Source organism: Chanodichthys erythropterus, chromosome 23 (genome assembly GCF_024489055.1).
Source record: "Chanodichthys erythropterus isolate Z2021 chromosome 23, ASM2448905v1, whole genome shotgun sequence".
NCBI lineage: Eukaryota > Metazoa > Chordata > Actinopteri > Cypriniformes > Xenocyprididae > Chanodichthys > Chanodichthys erythropterus.
In genome coordinates this window covers 22,871,424-22,889,204 of record NC_090243.1, presented here as the reverse complement: position 1 = coordinate 22,889,204, position 17,781 = coordinate 22,871,424, and the positions used below count along the sequence as shown (strand labels likewise).

General features: G+C 40.3%; 3 protein-coding genes across 45 annotated transcripts in view; all 3 read left to right on the top strand.

Annotated features, from left to right (window-relative positions):
• The window catches only part of LOC137013627 (nebulin-like), a 28,992-nt gene extending 21,698 nt beyond the window's left edge, over positions 1–7,294 (top strand). For 34 of the 39 annotated variants that reach the window (XM_067377522.1, XM_067377550.1, XM_067377549.1 and 31 more), the window contains 13 exons: positions 87–197; positions 353–463; positions 667–771; positions 860–964; positions 1,066–1,170; positions 1,318–1,410; positions 1,498–1,587; positions 2,252–2,356; positions 2,738–2,900; positions 3,252–3,344; positions 3,441–3,539; positions 3,745–3,848; positions 4,914–7,293. In XM_067377522.1, coding sequence (XP_067233623.1) covers positions 87–197; positions 353–463; positions 667–771; positions 860–964; positions 1,066–1,170; positions 1,318–1,410; positions 1,498–1,587; positions 2,252–2,356; positions 2,738–2,900; positions 3,252–3,344; positions 3,441–3,539; positions 3,745–3,848; positions 4,914–5,090 — 1,461 coding nt within the window. In that variant the 3' untranslated portion in view covers positions 5,091–7,293. Of the gene's footprint in view, positions 1–86; positions 198–352; positions 464–666; positions 772–859; positions 965–1,065; positions 1,171–1,317; positions 1,411–1,497; positions 1,588–2,251; positions 2,405–2,737; positions 2,901–3,251; positions 3,345–3,440; positions 3,540–3,744; positions 3,849–4,913 lie in introns of those variants that run through there. The other 5 variants (XM_067377553.1, XM_067377561.1, XM_067377541.1 and 2 more) reach the window with 4 other exon arrangements.
• Positions 7,295–7,815: 521 nt separating this feature from the next.
• On the top strand, positions 7,816–13,739 carry ssr1 (signal sequence receptor, alpha). 4 transcript variants are annotated; one of them, XM_067377563.1, is made up of 10 exons: positions 7,816–8,023; positions 8,532–8,659; positions 8,736–8,832; positions 9,021–9,062; positions 10,996–11,258; positions 11,330–11,406; positions 11,486–11,564; positions 11,648–11,741; positions 12,930–12,944; positions 13,040–13,738. In XM_067377563.1, the coding sequence occupies exons 1-10, from the start codon at positions 7,957–7,959 to the stop codon at positions 13,105–13,107; spliced, it is 930 nt and encodes a 309-aa protein (XP_067233664.1). In that variant the 5' UTR covers positions 7,816–7,956; the 3' UTR covers positions 13,108–13,738. The 4 variants fall into 4 exon arrangements, with proteins under 4 accessions (XP_067233664.1, XP_067233666.1, XP_067233665.1 ...); XM_067377565.1 differs by lacking the exon at positions 9,021–9,062 and having other exon boundaries at positions 13,040–13,739; XM_067377564.1 differs by lacking the exon at positions 12,930–12,944 and having other exon boundaries at positions 13,040–13,737.
• Positions 13,740–14,564: 825 nt separating this feature from the next.
• LOC137013859 (ependymin-like) lies at positions 14,565–17,781 on the top strand. 2 transcript variants are annotated; one of them, XM_067377886.1, is made up of 6 exons: positions 14,565–15,043; positions 15,149–15,183; positions 16,739–16,873; positions 17,069–17,255; positions 17,326–17,413; positions 17,498–17,781. In XM_067377886.1, the coding sequence occupies exons 1-6, from the start codon at positions 15,013–15,015 to the stop codon at positions 17,655–17,657; spliced, it is 636 nt and encodes a 211-aa protein (XP_067233987.1). In that variant the 5' UTR covers positions 14,565–15,012; the 3' UTR covers positions 17,658–17,781. The 2 variants fall into 2 exon arrangements, with proteins under 2 accessions (XP_067233987.1, XP_067233986.1); XM_067377885.1 differs by having other exon boundaries at positions 14,565–15,082.

Below are 17,781 nucleotides of genomic sequence, written 5' to 3'. Positions count from 1 at the left end.
TCAGTTTTAGTTAACAATAATAACCTGCATGGTGTCTGAGTGTGTTACTGTGTGTGTGTGTGTGTGTGTGTGTGTGTGTCGAACAGAAGGAATATCGTAAGGATCTGGAACAGGAAGTGAAAGGGAAAGGCCTGACAGGTCTGGAGGAAACGCCGGATCTGGTGCGGGTGAAAAACGCTGGACACATTCTCAGTGAGGTACACACACACACACACACACACACACACACACACACACACACACACACACACACACACACACACACACTCTCACACACACACACAGTAACACACACACACACACATTCAACACTGCGCTTTAACTTCATCATGACTTATTTCTGCTCCTGCAGAAGGAATATCGTAAGGATCTGGAGTGTGAGATCCGAGGGAAGAAATCCGACGTCACCTCGGACAGTCTGGACATCCAGAGAGCGAAGAGAGCGTCTGAGATCAGCAGCGACGTGAGTGACGGATCAAACACACGCGCCGTCGACACACGGACTCACTGACCGACTGTGTGTGTGTGTGTGTGTGTGTGTGTGTGTGTGTGTGTGTGTGTGTGTGTGTGTGTGTTACTGTGTGTGTGTGTGAGAGTGTGTGTGTGTGTTTGTGTGTGTGTGTGTGTGTGTGTGTGTGTGTGTGTGTGTGTGTGTGTGTGTTTCAGGTGAGCTACAAACAGGCGTCTCAGCTGACAGAATCATCATACGGCACCGTGACGGACACACCTGCACTGCTGCACGCCGCTTACCTGAGAGACGTCTACAGCCAGGTCACATGACACAGCCGTCTGCAGTAATGGACCTGTTAGAGGACTAGAGCTGATGTTCATCAGTGTGTGTGTGTGTGTGTGTGTGCAGAAGAAGTACCGCGGTGACGTGGAGCGTCTGAAGGCCTCGTGTTCTACTGCTTCAGACACGCCTGAGATCCAGAGAGTGAAAAACAACCAGCGCAACATCAGCGCAGTGAGACACACACTCATGACCTCTGACCGTGTGTGTGTGAGTAAATAAAGCAGCTCTACAGAAGACAGTACTCAGGTCAGTGTTGGTCTGTTTGTGTGCAGCTCTTCTACACGTGGGACTCGCGGCTGATGAAGGGTCTGACGTCGGCGCTCACTGACACTCCAGAGATCAGACTGGCCCGAGAAAACGCCAAGAACGTCAGTGACGTGAGTCACACACATGCATGTTCGAGTCTGATCATGTGACGGCCTCATGTGTAAAATAAAAAACAACCATATATGGAGCTCACAGTGCCTCGTTTTACTATGCATGACCTCATCTGCATATCATTTACATAAACAATAAACTCACAGGTTCAGTACCGGGAGTCTGTGGGATCAGGAACAGCCGTGACGGACACTCCTGAGATGGAGCGGGTCCGCCGGAACCAGCACAACATCAGCGCCGTGAGTCTGTGTGTGTGTGATTGACATGTGTCAGTCATCCCGTGTGACGAATGTCAATCACACTTCATCACCATTATCATCACGCAGGTCAAATATAAGAAAGCGATCGATCCAGTCAGTGTGGGCGTGACACCGGAGCTGGAGCGAGTCAAACAGAACCAGCAGAACATCAGCTCGGCAAGAAACACACACAAACAAGATATTTCTTCATTTAAAGTGCCCTGTTATGTTATTTTAAAGCTCCTAATGTTGTTTCTCGTCTCCTACAGCAGGTTCACACGCATCAAAGGTCAAAAACGCTTTAATTCTCTCATAATATCCACTGCAGCATCAGCTCTTTTCTCTCAGTGTCTGAAACGCTTTATCTCTCTAAACCCCGCCCCTTTGAGAGCTGCTCTGCTGTGATTGGTCAGAAACCAAACGCTCATTATCATATCTGAATCTCAGCTCTGATACGAACAGTAACGACGGCGTCGGTTTCACCGTATCAATCTCAGCAGAAAACAGCGTCTTCTCCACATGAACGACACGAACCAAACTCTTCCAGTCTCAGACACGACTACAGCGATTGAGGGCGGGGCAAAGAGACGCTGTTCAGCCAATGAGCTGGCAGTATGCAAATAAGTTACAAACCTACGTAGGTTCAGCAGGAAGTGAGACTGAATTACTGACGACTAGGAGACAAAAACTCATTAATCTTTGAAACTTTACATTCACAAACATCTTTATCACACACTGCAGGAAAGATAAAATCAGAAAAAAGCATAATGGGGCACTAATTCCTTTTCTGTGAAGATCAAGGAGTCACATGATCTTGGTGACTTCCACCTGTGTGTTTCAGGTGCAGTACCAGCGGGGTTTGCAGGAGGTCAAAGGTCACTCCTGCTCAGAGTTGGACACGCCTGAAATGAGGCGTGTGCGGAAATCTCAGGAATCGGTTTCCATGGTAGCAGGACTGCGGCCACGCCTGCGTGTGACATCACAGCATTAACACGTGACTGAAGCATCACACGGGTGCCGAGCGATGACACGCGTGTGCTAATAAAGACTCACGAGCTGTGTGTGTGTGTTTATCAGAGACCAAACGCACCTTAACAGACACCTGTGTGTGTGTGTGTGTGTTATTGTGATGATGTGTGTGTGTGTGTGTGTGTGTGTGTTATTGTGATGATGTGTGTGTGTGTGTGTGTGTGTGTGTGTGTTATTGTGATGATGTGTGTGTGTGTGTGTGTGTGTTATTGTGATGATGTGTGTGTGTGTTATTGTGAGGCTGTGTGTGTGTGTGTTATTGTGATGATGTGTGTGACGCTCTCCGTGTGTCTCTCAGGCCAAATATCACGAGGAGTTCGAGCGCACGCGGGGTCGAGGCGCCACACACACCCTCGATGAGCAGCACATGGCGCGTCTCCATGGAGACCAGGTGGGCGGCGGTTACCATGGCGTCCAGCCGCAGGTGGTAGAGATGGATCGCAGATCAGGAGGAGCCGCTGGTCAGTCCATCATAACAACTCTTGAATATTCATGAGGGCATTATTCAGAAATCATTCTGATATGATGATTTGCTGCTCAAGAAACATTTATGATTATTATCAGTGTTGAAAACATTCATATTTCTGTGGAAAACGTCATGAATTTTGTTTTTCAGGATTCTTTGGTGAATAGAAAGTTCAGTATTTATTTGAAACAGATTGTTTTGTAACATTATAAATGCCCGTCTCTGATGAATTAAAGTATTAATGATTGACTGAGCCCACACGTCTGGACGCTAGTGTACAAACATATTCCTGAAGCTGCTGATTGATCAAACCGTCTCGACCTTTGACCTGTGTGTTGTGCTGAAGAGCTGAAGGTCTGGAGGACTGATCCAGGATCCATCTTTGACTTTGACCCGGTGGAGGACAATATTCAGTCCAGAAGCCTGCGCAGGATGACCGGTACTGCAGACGCACCAACAGCCCGATAGAGTGACCGTCAGCGGCGGATCATGTGTGTCGTAACACTGTGTGTGTGTGTGTGTGTGTGTGTGTTAGAGCGCGTCCCGCAGCCGTCTGCGCAGTCGGTGTGCAGCTCTCTGGGTTCAGATCTCTGGGCCGATCGCAGCGCGTCCGTCTGCAGCAGATCCAGTTCAGGCAAGATCACGCGTGTGTTTGAGCTCCGGCGTCACCTTCCCATGATCCTCTTCCCGATCGTGACACACACTAACCTGTTTTCACTCCCAGTAAAGCACTTCGATCACAGTTTGTGTGTGAGAGCAGATCAAGCGTCTGCGTTCTTCACCGTCACGTTTGAGTCGTTTCACTGGATCACTGACGGTGATGTTTGTCCATCATACAGGTGTTTACCAGCAGCAATCCCATCATCCTCAGCAGTTCCAGCAGGGATACGGACACATGCAGGCCGTCCGCAGCGTTCAGTCTCCTCCGCACGCCGCCAGCATGGTGAGAGAAACACACGTGTCTTCCTTCACAGAAAATATCTGATGCAAACGTCAGTTTCAGCTCTACAGACGACAGTAGAGTCATTATTCAGATCAGTTCAGCTGAAGGACGAGTTCATGACGTTATTTTTATGTGAATTTTGGAGGATGGAAACAGCAAGATGCGCATAAAACCTTAAAATTAGCATTAAGAAAACATATGCACTCAATAGAGCGAAGCCGTCATGTTTCGGAAGTAAAAACTCTGTTTATTTTCTCCATATGGAAATTGATTTTTAACGATAACTTATAAATAAAGGTTATAAATCTTTAAAGACAGCTTTACTGTGAGCTACGAGGTTGTTAATCGATGATATTTGCTTCTGTTAAATTATTTTAAAATTATTATTCCGTTAAATTATCATCTGTTTGCATTATTTTAACTTATTTTTAAGTTAACAGCTGAAGTCGTGGTGAAAAACTACATTACCCATGATGCTGTTCAGAAATTCCACCAATCAGAGTCGTCACAGGCAAGCTTGTTAGCTCCGCCCACTCCCATGAAGCACTGCGATTGATGTAATGAGTCGATCTCTCTATGCTCTCAAAATAATTAAATGATTGCATATTATGCAATAAACTTAAAATATATTGTTTCTATAAATATATTCAACTTTTTTCATCCGATTACACTGTTCGCAATGCATCGTCTTGTACCTTTGCGTTTTTCAGATTTTCAAATGTTTGCAATGATTCTCATCGTTCATTTCATGGCAAATTAAACTTTAATGAACATCACATGATGTCATCAGAATGATTTGGTTTAATTCCGGCGATTTTGTTCTCTTGAACACATGGGATGAAAACACAGGATTCGCAAATGTTTTATGCCATATTCCAATTTTGCGCTTAAATGTAAGTTAAATTTGCATCTTTGAATGGAAACTATTGATGCTTTGCACCAGTTTCTCAGGTTTTGTTCTCTTGAACACATGCTTTATTCTCAGATGTTTCACTGTCGCACAGCTTTGGCTGGAAACACAGTTATTTCCTGAATGTGTGTGTAACTGCACGTTTGTTCCTGTAGAGGGTGTATCGAGCGCTGTACGATTACGCGGCTCAGGATCACGACGAGGTGTCCTTCCGTGACGGTGACGTGATCATTAACGCTCAGCCCATCGACGAGGGATGGATGTTCGGCACCGTGCAGCGGACGGGGAAATCCGGCATGCTTCCCGCCAACTACGTGGAGTGCTTCAACTGAGTCTTTACGCCTCACACATTAACCTGAGCGAAGTGACGTCAGCTGATCGGACCTGATAGAAGACTGATTATTATATTCTGGGCATGAGCATGGAAATCAGATTCATGATGAAATGAAGGTTGATGATCATTTCGTTTGATGAGATTTTCTTTCTTTAACCTTCTTATTTTAAATGTTGGCAAGCAAGCAGTGCTTGTCGAGTAATTCACACTAATTATCTTTTTCACAGATTTTTTATTTGTAATTATGAAGCATGACAATGAGATTTACATCCTTTTAATAAGCATTTATTTAGGTGTCCCACTAGCGAGTGCAGAATAAACTAGTAACGTTAAGGATGTAAATTCAGGTTGAAATGAGAGGATTTCTGGAGGTTAAACAGTCTCTTGATGTTTTTGATGGGAAAATCGAATGAATCTGCGTTTGACAAGCTGCACAAAAGCCATTTGATGTAGAAAACAATCACCTCCTGTATGTAGAAACAAAGCTCTTTTTCTGATGTTTGTGTTGATTTTCAGTAATGTGTGTTTGTGTGATGAGCTGAAAACCTTAAAGAATGACTGGCCCTTTAAATCACTTATAAATCTCTGATTATGCTGTTTTATCCCCAAATATTGGGTAAAAGCTTTTTACCATCTTGTTTTCTTTCAGTTAGCACAGGTTTAGTGTTTCAGATCAGAAAAGAAACAAAACCTGCTAAAAAACTATGGAAGACGCACCTCAAAATGGCGCTGATTTGGGACACGATTCTGCGCAGTAGTGAGCGTGAAGTGAGATTGCGCGCTATCAAGGCCCCGCCCACACTCCCGTTCAGTACAGTCATGTCCCTTTGAGATCATTTCACTCGGCGGCCATCTTTGAAACGCCTCTCGGGCATTCATGTGCAGCCAAGCTTTCGATCAAGTTTCATATTTGAAATCACCAATGAAATCTGAGAACAACTGTCATACATTTTCTTTCTCAACGCTCGAATCATGACAAAAAACTATTTTTGAGGCTGGATCAAGCTAATGCGCATGCGCAGACCTAAAAGCGCGTCTCTTCTGCCTCATTTCGGAGGCGCGCGTCTGCCTGTTTCTATAGGAACCGGAGCTTCTAATGGCCGCTGCAGTGACGTAATGACTTTGTCAATCAGCGATTGGCTCTTATTTAGAAGGCGGGACTTATTCCACCATATTGCGCATTTGCGTCTTGTGTTATTTTTTATAGCGTTTGGTATAGTTTACCACAGAACAACTCATTATATCTGTGTGAAATTGTTTTTCCACAGCGATCTTACGTATTTGTGAATTAAATGCTCGTTTAAAAATCTTCTTGGTCTATTTGTTAAGACATCTGATTTACACATTACAATGCTAATGATAACTTTCATTAACTTTACAACAGGCGCGCTTGTTCCTCTGGCGCATAAGGTCCACAGCATCAAATAACTAGCTAAAACCAAACTTATTTTAAAAAATGAACAGTTACATTAAAAAAATATTTGAAGTGTAATTTAAATTGTTTGTCTCAGGTCCCATTACATCACATGGAGAGGGTGGGATTTTTGACCTATACTGGGATTAACCACCTGGGGGCGATCGAGACACTTTGGCTTCACTTTTGATGCGAACTGAAAGAAAACAAGTTAATAAAAAGATTGAACCCAATATTTGGCAAAAACATAACCAGAGATTTACAAGCAGTTTTTGTAGGCGGGACATTTTTTGACCCGGAACATCACAAGTCTAACAAGATAAGAGGAAAAAAGCACAAACATGTTTTGTGAAATGGTTCTGTTCATCACAAACACGTTATCTTGAACTGATTTGCTTTATTTACTGAGTCACGTGTTGATCTGTCATCTGATGTCATCATGATAAAGAATCATTCAGGCTTCAGATCATGTGCTGACAGAACTGATTTAATTTGCTCTGATATAGTTAGAGTTACCCTGAAATCCTGCCATAATTCTGTCAAACATTGGGAAGAATAAAGGAGGTGATGGACAGTATGAGATGTTCTGGAGAGTTCAGGGTTTGGGACTGAAGTTTTACTGTGTTTTTCACTTTGATTTACTTTATTATAAATTCTCTCTTTTGATCTATTTACCCACATCACTTTCTTCTGTTAACATGATTTGACTTGTAGTGTTTCACAATTATTGAAATTATAATAATAATAAAAAGGCTTTGTCCGGCGTTTTGTCTGATTAATAGTCTGATTGAACGAGTTCCCACAGAAAGCGACACGTATCGCTGTGCGTGTGACGTCAGCAGTTCAGGATGAGGCGCATGCGCAGTGAGTGCGAGCGACGCAACTAAGAACTGTTCCTGTTTCCTCCTCCAGGAGGCGCTGAGCGGATCAGAAAATCCTGGTATTCAAATCGGCGCGTTCTTTGTTTGTTTTTATTATGATATTTGCACATTAAATATTGTTTTACTTAGTCCAACAAAAAGAATACATGAACTCAAAATCCATATCCAGTAATCGCAAATCACTGTGAAAAGTAACAACTATCACGTGACAACGCCGTCGGTCCGCTGCCGCCGCGGCGCTAAGAAAAATATTTTACACCTGAATAACGACAATGAGAAACTTTAAAACGAACTGAACTGAAAATACAAAAGCGAATAGCTAAAAATAAAATATATAAAAACGTAAACCCATCGAAAGCCCCGCCCATTGTCAGAACATCCTCGCGCTCATTTGATTTCTATGTCGACACGTGTCTCTGTGCGTGAGACGTCATCAATATCCCGGATGAGGCGCAGGCGCAGTGCAGCTGATCGTCAGTGTGGCTCATTCAGCAGTGCTTCTCTCTCGCGGATCCTCATTTAATCTCAATATTTCCTCATTTGCTTCTCATTATCGTCTCTCAGAAGTCATGAAACTGCTGCAGAAGCTGCTGCTGCTGCTCTTACTGGCGTTTCCGGCGACGCTCCTCCTGAAGGGTGAGTTTATCGTGTTCGATCAGGCCGCGCGCGCTAAAGTCTCTTTATATCAAGTAATGATCGATAACTCGATCACACCGCCGCGAGATCATCAATAACCGGCATTAGAGGCTCATTGTGACCCGTTTGTGCTCTTTTGGACGCGGTAGAGTGTGTGTGAGTGTGTGTGCTGCTGTGTGACGTGTCCTTCATCTCACACACACACTCACTGTAAACACACACTAGTGCAGAGATTTAAGTGTTATTAAGTGTGTGTAAATGCGAATTTATATTACTGTCTCACACATTATCTGATGCGAGTCTTCAAACTTCATTTAAACTCTGAATATTTGCTCTTAATGACATTAAAATACACTGATTCTGCTGTGTGAAGCTCTGCACGTTTACAGTGTCTACTTACTATAGTAATGACATATTAAATTATTCATATTACACTGATTTCAGTGCGGTGTGAGTGTGTGTTAGGCGTCATAATGATCTCCAGATGTGTGTGTGTGTGTGTGTCCAGGTCCGGTCGTGTCCGCACAGGATGCCACTGAGGAAGAGGAGGCTGTGGATGAAGATGGCGCAGATGATGTGATGGCTGAGGATGAGGATGATGAAGCTGAGGTGGAGGACGATGACAACACTGAACTAGTAAGAGAACGAACGTTAACCTGTCGTTGTCTAGCGCTCGTGAAGACGCTCATGTTGTCGTCTCTTCTTCTCTCAGACTGAAGAAAAGGAGGAAGAGGAGGAAGAAGCTCTGGTGGGCGAGATGAAGGCTTCACCCAACGCCGACACCACCATCCTCTTCGTCAAAGGAGAAGGTGAACGAGTCGATCGCACACAGTCTGGCCTTCTGATTGATCGTTTAGACCAGTGGTTTTCAACCTTACTGATAATTAAAATAATTGTTAATATGTAAAAATGTTTGAGTAGAGCGTGTTCGCTGTGTTGAGAATAAACCACCCGCTGATCTGATACAGTGATGTAAACATGGATGAATGATCAACAGGGTCGCTGAAAAGGACAAAAGCAGATGATTCTTCATCTACAAGTAAGAACGAATCTACAGCAATGCCTGACATCAAAAAGACTAAAAATAAAGCTAAACGAAGAAGACTTTTACTTTTAAACAACACCAACCTTTGCATTCGGAGATTCACAAACACTTTAGTTTGTGCTTTTATCTCGATCGATTGATTAATTAAAGGGTTAGTTCACCCAAAAATGAAAATGTCATTAATTACTCACCCTCATGTCGTTCCACACCCGCAAGACCTTTGTTCATCTTCAGAACACAAATTGAGATATTTTTGATGAAATCTGATGGCTCAGTGAGGCCTGAGCAATGACATTTCCTCTCTCAAGATCCATTAATGTACTAAAAACATATTTAAATCAGGTCATGTGAGTACAGTGGTTCAATATTAATATTATAAAGCCACCAGAATATTGTTGGTGCGGCAAAAAAACAAAATGACGACTTATTTAGTGATGGACGATTTCAAAACACTGCTTCAGGAAGCTTCGGAGCGTTATGAATCAGTGAATTAGTGTGTTGACAATATTGAACCACTGCACTCACATGACCTGATTTAAATATGTTTTTAGCACATTAATGGATCTTGAGAGAGGAAATGTCATTGCTCAGGCCTCACTGAGCCATCGGATTTCATCAAAAATATCTAAATTTGTGTTCTGAAGATGAACGAAGGTCTTACGGGTGTGGAACAACATGAGGGTGAGTAATTAATGACAGGATTTTCATTTGGGTGAACTAACCCTTTAAGCACCTCATGAAAGCTGTAATACCGCGTTTGTGCTCGGTGCTGAATTCTGCAAGCTCTCAAATCATCTAAACTTTAACAAATAAGGTGTAGACACGATGTAAGGAGTTATTGCTTCATCGCTTAACAGCCTCAAACATGCTGCAAATGCAGAATTCAGTCCCAGAATTGCAGTGATTGACGCAGTGACCAAAGCAACAGACGTCTCTGGAGCTCTAACACATTATCTGCATGTTCTGTTCATTGCCAGTTTATCCAGTGAAGACCGTTAACAATCTCCAACACGAGTCCGTTAAAATCCCTGGAGAAGGTTGGGAACCACTGGCTTAGACTTTATCCAGTAAAAGTCTTTTAGTATAACTGTACAAACGTCTTTTTGCTGTGAAATCTGCACTGATTTTCCTCCAATAAACGAAAGAATAACTGTGATATTGTTAGTAATATTTCATCTGGACTGAAGCAACTTCGGTTTACTTGATTATCCAGACGTCATTTATTAGAAAAATCATGAGTTATGAAATATGATCATGTTCATCTCTCAATCATTGTCATATTTCATATTTGAAACTACAGATCTTTGATCATTTAAAGTCTCCCGGCCTGTAGATAAAACTCATCTCTGATCACCAAAATAGTTTTTCCCCCTTCATGCCTTAAAATAGTTTGAATGTAACTCGACACCCTTGCCTCATTTAGTATGCATGGTTCTATGAATATGCAAATTAGCCACGCCTTCCTCACACCAGTTCAGACGTGATTGGTTAAGTGATTTCAGACCGTGTCTCGCTGGAGATTTCAAGAGAAAATACTCAGTAATGGTGTTGACTGATGAATTTGCACATGGTTTGTTTTAAACACCACAGACACATAAACAACATTAAAAACCACAGGGGGACTTTAAATATCATCTTACATATTATTATTAAAACATTATTGGCAGATGTTGATATATATACGCATTTATTGTATCTGTTATAAAGATTTGACTGATTTAATCATCAGCATATTTTTGCTCAGTTTGAGCGTCTGAATATTAAACGAAGCTGTTTTCCTCCATATTCTCACTATATGAGCCTTAAATCTTGATCTTTCAACAAAAACGCATGAACCTGTCTGAAGCTTCACTAAACTCTTCCATCTCTGACGTTCACGTGAGCGCTTCTCTTCTTCGGCTTCATTTCTCCTCTCTCTGAACGGCAGATTTTCCCGCCAACAACATCGTGAAGTTCCTGCTGGGATTCACCAACAAAGGCTCGGAGAGCTTCATCGTGGACTCTCTGGACGCCTCGTTCCGCTACCCGCAGGACTTCCAGTTCTACATCCAGAACTTCACGGCTCTTCAGCTGGGGACGGAGGTTCCTCCGCAGCGCCAGGCCACGTTCGAGTACTCCTTCATCCCGGCCGAGCCCATGGGCGGACGCCCCTTCGGCCTGGTCATCAACCTCAACTACAGGGACAGCAGCGTGAGTCTCGCCCACTTCCTCTTTCTCTGCTGCTTCCTTCCTGTTTCTCACCGGGCTCCGCTCTGTTTCAGGGTAACGTGTTCCAGGACGCCGTGTTCAACCAGACGGTCACCATCACCGAGAGAGAGGACGGGCTGGACGGAGAGACGTGAGGCTTTACTGAGGCTCTTGTGTGTGTTCCAGCAGCAGGTGGCGCTGTGCTCATGTGTGTCTGTGTGTCTCCTCAGGATCTTCATGTACGTGTTCCTGTCGGGCCTCGGCCTGCTGCTGGTGGTCGGCCTTCATCAGCTGCTCGAGTCACGCAAGGTGAGACGCTCATCATCATGATCAGCTGATCGAGTCTTCACACAGAAGATCAGAGTTTGACGTGTGTGTGTGTGTGTGCGCAGAGGAGGCGGCCGGCGGCTAAAGTCGAGATGGGAACCTCCAATCACAATGATGTGGACATGAGCTGGATCCCACAGGAAACACTCAACCAGATCAGTGAGTTTCAGCCAATCACAGTCCTCCTGCTTCACCAAATGCTCCTCCACCTGTTCATGAAAGGCCAATCGTTAATAAGATTAATGCTGAAAATGAATACGATTAATTATATTAAAATAGATAAAATATGTGTGTTTTGTTTTATTAAATTAGCATCATCTAATCAGACATTAATCTCACAAACTCTGATTATTGTGTTTGAGATCACTTTAATTACACGTCTGCCTTATTTATTGACACATTTGCATAATTTCCAACATTTTTATGAACCCACCAAAATAAAAGCTCAATGATGTGAACGTGAGAATTCGTATTATAAGTTTCAGTGTCAAATAAGATTATTATAATTATCGTCAAATATTTTAATTTTTTATTTGACTGTACAATTATAATTTCAACAGTAATATAGTTTTTATTTTCATCTTTTATATTTAGAGGTAAAAAAAAAAAAAAATCATAATTCTAATTATTATTGTATTATACAATATAATGTTTGCCCTATAAATACAATTTAACAATATAAACAATTAAAATAAAATTCCATTAAAAAAGATTAGAGATTTTTATTATTTTAATTAAAAAGATGTTATTATTATTATTCATTTAAAAATATTATTTGATATTTTTAATTAAAAAGATGATTTATTATTATTTGAGATTATTGCTATTTTTAATCTAAAAAGATGAGATTATTATTATTTGAGATGATTATTAATTTATGAAATTTATAATATAATATTATTTTTAATTAAAATATGAGTTATTTTATTAGTAGTATTTGAGATTATTATAAAAAAGATGAGATATTATCATCTATTATTATTATTTTATTATATTATTTTTAATGAAAAAGATGAGATATTTGAGATTATAATTATTTTTAATTAAAATTGATTATTTTTTATATTATTATTAGTCTTTTTTTAATTAGATAAATCAATAAGTTTTAATTAAAAAAAGATGACACTATTATCATTTTTTATTATTATTATTATTATTATTTATTATTATTATTATTATTATTATTATAAAAAAAAAGATTTTATGTGTTTACCTTCATGTCATGTGACCTCAGTGTGGTTAAATGACCTCAGGGTGTCAGAGGTCAGGGTTGGTCTGATGTGAGTCTGCTCTTGTTCTTCTGACCTCACGCTGCTCTTTCTCTCTTTATTTCCTCTGGCCGGTCAGTGGCGAGTCGGCGAGGTGAGCGCTTCATTTCCTGTCTGTCTGTCTGTGGTCAGCGATGTGTTTCAGTGCTGGTCATGTGAGTGTCACTGACGCTGCTCTGTGTGTCTCAGATAAAGCGTCTCCCAGACGATCTCCACGCAAGAGGACCCAGAAACGCTCGGCCGGATCAGACGAGTGAAGAGCCTTCGTCACGCGCCGCCTCTGTGTTTACAGTGAGACGACGATCCCGTCCATCACTGGACGCCAGCAGAGACTGATGCATTACACACACACGCACACGCACACGCACACGCACACACATTACACACACGCACACACACACAGCCCTGTTTTTTAAAGTGTAAGTGAGCGAGGAGTCACGCAAGCTTCTGTAGGTTTGGTTTATTTTTTAAATTGCCAGTCGTTACTTTGATCATATTCACTCGCTTGTTTTTCTCTGGATGAGTTTGAGGATTTCTGGGATGCGTTTGAGCCACTCGAGAGCAGCTCTGCTTCTGCTGTTTCTTCCGTTCAGTCCATGAGTTTAGACTGATTTTAACGAATCATGTGCCTGGCTTGGGTTCGTTCACGAGCGTGAACGCCGGCTGATGCTGCAGGACCGACTCGATTCCTGACGGTTCTTCTCCTCACATGAATTTCAGGAAGGAGGAAAACTTTTTTTGTCTTTTTGTTTTGATGTTTTTTTGATCAATCTAATAAAGTGACGGTATTATGAGCGAGTGCTGATGTACAGTTCTACTTGTACTTAAATAAAAATAAACTGAAATGAACGAATGATCCGTGTCTGTGTGATCATGTGATTGTCAGATTTACAGCCCGGCGTGTTTCGCACGTCCTCCTGCTGAATTCACGTGTAATCATTAATGAATCTTCAATAATAATGGAAATATTTGAGCCTTATCTGAACACGTGAACTTTACCTTCCTCCAGTGACTGCGGCTCTATTCCTCATATCTGTCCTGCGTTTATGATGGAAAACTCATTATCAGCCCGTCACTCATTTGATCGTTAAACTTTCATAATCATGTTTTCATCACATCTGTCAATCAGAAAAACAAGTGAAATTGTGTTTTTACTCTGATTCTTGTGTGGATACTGACAGAATAAAGCCAATATTATTATAGTGAGCTCCTTTAAATATTAATATTGATATGCATTTCATTGATCACGTGATCATCATTAATGGAACATTTTCATCAAATGTTTGAGTTGATGTTCTGACGATTTGCTTCTGAACGTTCCCATGATGTTTGAAGAATGATGGAATTGAATGTTTTGAACTTTTCTGAAACATTTTAAAAACGTTTTGAGAACATTCAGAAAAAACATTTTGAACACTTAATGTTAACTAACCCTTCTTAGAACATATATATATATATATAGCATCTTTTAAAGCCAGCTGACTTTTGTGATGATTTAGTTTTTAATGTCATAATTTCAATATGATTTATCTTATCTTGCCTTTTTATGCAATAATTTCGCCTGTCTATTTTGTCATTTTTGACTTTATGTAATCATTTTGACTTTTTAATAACATAATTTTGACTTATGCAATAATTTTGACTTAAGTCAATGAAATTAAAAAGTAAAAACTGACATTTAGTCATAATTTCTACAATCTAATCATAATTTTGACTTTCATTTTTGACTAATAATTTCGACTGTAAATGTAATTTTGAGTTATAAAACACTGTCACATTCTCGACTTTGAGTCGTCATTTTGACTTGTGTAATATAAATGACTTTTTGAAAACATCTTAACATCAAGTGTTCAAAATGTTATTTCTGAACGTCTCAAAACGTTTAACATGAGAACATGTATTTGACGGGTTTGATGATGTTTTTATTAGACACGTCTGCAGTTACAGACCAAAACATTTACTGAGGAATCTTCATAAATCATCATCATTATTGATGTCAATCATCTGTATCTCTGCAGGCCAAAGTGAACTGATACAGAGTCTCGCTCTGCTCGTGTGTGATTGGATCTTATCTGCGGTGTTTATGGAGGTCGGTGACGTGTGTGTCACCTGTGCAGGTATAAGAGCGTCTGAACGGGTTCCTGCTCATCTTCATCTTCATCATGAGGGGTCTGGTTCTGCTCTTCATCAGCGGTGTGTTGTGCAGCATCAGCGCTCAGCCTCGACCCTGCGGTGATTATTATTATTATTATTTATAATGATTATCATCATTATGACTAACGAGCTGCTTCCCTCCAGAGTCTCCGGCTCAGTATGTGGGCAGCATGTCTATGGTGAGTGAATCCTCTTCATCCATTCACACTCTTCTCATCAGAAGAAAATAAACTCTAAAAGAGTATAATTTAATTCACATTGGCGAAATTATGACTTAAAAACTCAATTATGACATACAAAGGTTTAATTATGAGATTAAATGTCAACTTTGTCATAATTATGACTAACTTACTAATTAATAATTTAGACTTTTTATTAGTCATTTCAACTTGTCAAAATTTTGCCTTTTTAATGTCATGATTTTGACTTTTTGTCATAATTCAGAATTTTTATGCAATAATTTCACATTTAAATGTCATTTTGACTTTTTAATGTAACGATTTTTAATGTCATAATTAATTTTTTAATGTCAGAATTTTTACTTTTTATGTTGATATTTTGACTTTTTTGTCATATCTCACCTTTGTATGTAATCATTTAAACTTTAAATGTCACAATTTTGTGCAATTTTTATGCAATAATTACGACTGTAAATGTGATAATTTAAGTTATAATTATGACTTTTTCATCATATTCTCAACAGTAAATGTCAATTTTGACTTTTTACTATTTTAATTATGACTTAAATTTTTGTCATGATTTCGTTTCACTGTCATAATTTCAACATAATTTTGTATGTCATAATTTTGACTTTTTATTGTTGTGATTATGACTTTTTGTAAGAATTTCAATCTAGTATGTCATAATTTTTAAATTTTCTCATAATCCTGATTTATGCAATAATTTTAACTGTAAATGTCATAATTTTGACTTTTTGCTTTTGTAATTATTACTTACATTTTTGTCATGATTTCGTTTTAGTAGGCCTGTCAATTTTGACTTTTATGTCATAATTCAGAATTTTTATTCAATAATTTCAAATGTAAATGTCATTTTGACTTTTTAATGTTGTAACGATTTTTAAAGTCAACTGACTTTTTGTCATAATTATTTTTTTAATGTCATAATTTTTACTTTTTATATTGATATTTTGACTTTTTTTTGTCATATCATCTTTTTATGTAATCATTTAAACTAAAAATGTCATAATTTTGTGCAATTTTTATGCAATAATTTCGACTGTAAATATGATCATTTTAACTTGACATTTTCCTCATATTCTCGACGGTAAATGTCAATTTGGACTTTTTGCTATTGTAATTATGACTTAAATTTTTGCCATGATTTCGTTTTACTATGTCATAATTTCAGCATAATTTTGTATGTCATAATTTTGACTTTTTATGTTAAAATGACTTTAAAGTCAACTGACTTTTTTTTGCCATAATTTAGTTTTTAATGTCATAATTTCAACTTTTTATGTTATGATTTGTCTTATCTTGCCTGTTTATGAAATAATTTTGACTGTAAATGTCATGTTTACTTTGTCATTTGTCATTGTCTTTGACTTTTTATGTAATAATTTTTACTTTTTAATATCATAATTTCAACTTACTGTCATAATTTTGACTTTTTATGCAATAATTTGGCCTGTAAATGTAATTTTGACGTTGACTTTGAGTCGTAACTGTGACGTCACTCAAGCATGGCTTGTTTTTGCCGTTTGTCCTCCAGACGGCCGCTGATGGAATCATCACCTCCGCCGCCACATACTCGTACGACGCTCACGCTCAGCAGATCCGCTTCAGAAACTACATGACCGTCTTCAACGAGACCGTCCTGATGGATCTGCTCATGCACTTCAAACAGGTGACTAAACCGACCCGCTTCAGTGATCAGAACTTGGTGTGAAGAACATTTGAATGATCTGAAGAGCATGTTTCCACTATAAAGACCTGTGGAAAGATTCCACGGATGTTAAAGGTTCCTCATGGGACCATCAGAAGCTCTCATGAACATCTGGGATGGACTCGTTCTTCACAGTGATGTAACTCTGGTTCACAGGGCGTGATGTACGAGATCGATTACTCGCGCCTGCGGTGTGAGAAGAAGGCTCTGGAGACGTCCTTCCACCCCACGCGGGTCCCGGCCGACGCCGCCTTCATGGGTCAGGTGATCCTGGGAACCACGTCCGTTCCCGGCCTGGGTCTGTTGACCAACTCCTGGGTCGGAGAGATTCCAGAGATCCAGGGTGAGCGAGAGTCTTGGAGTGTCTCGTGACGTTCATTGTCATGGTTTATGATCGTGTGTCTCGTCTTCAGCTCAGTACATGCTGACCTTCGCCGAGTTCACCTGTCTGCCCATCAGCGCGTCCGTCTTCACACCGCAGACCGGGTGGATCACTATGAGGTCCAGCATCCACACACACACACACACACACACACACACACCATCAGTGTTTAATATTTCATTAATGTCTCTCTGGTTTCTCAGCTTCTACAATCATCTGCTGGGCGTCCAGAACCCTCAAGACTTCGTCCCGCCGTTCTTCTGTCCCGCATCAGCTTCAGATGAACATCTGCCCAAGACCAACTTCCTGAAGGCCGTCCGTCCGTCTCCGTCTTATGACCAGGAGTCCGGCAGGAAGAACTGATCTTTAAGATGATCTGATCTGTGTCAGCAGTGAATAAACTCAAACATCTTCATCAGAAGGTTTAATGTCTTCATTTCGGCTCCATCTGGAGCTTCTGATCCTGTGAAGGACGTTTCCAAACACA

Bases quoted from the DNA above. Each gene is read 5' to 3' on its own strand.
- ssr1 (XM_067377563.1), top strand. From the start codon at position 7,957: ATGAAACTGCTGCAGAAGCTGCTGCTGCTGCTCTTACTGGCGTTTCCG. The intron at 9,063-10,995 runs GTAAGAACGAAT...TCTGAACGGCAG, and splicing joins AGATGATTCTTCATCTACAA to ATTTTCCCGCCAACAACATC. The intron at 11,259-11,329 runs GTGAGTCTCGCC...GCTCTGTTTCAG, and splicing joins TCAACTACAGGGACAGCAGC to GGTAACGTGTTCCAGGACGC.
- LOC137013859 (XM_067377885.1), top strand. From the start codon at position 15,013: ATGAGGGGTCTGGTTCTGCTCTTCATCAGCGGTGTGTTGTGCAGCATC. The intron at 15,184-16,738 runs GTGAGTGAATCC...TTTGTCCTCCAG, and splicing joins ATGTGGGCAGCATGTCTATG to ACGGCCGCTGATGGAATCAT. The intron at 16,874-17,068 runs GTGACTAAACCG...TCTGGTTCACAG, and splicing joins TGCTCATGCACTTCAAACAG to GGCGTGATGTACGAGATCGA.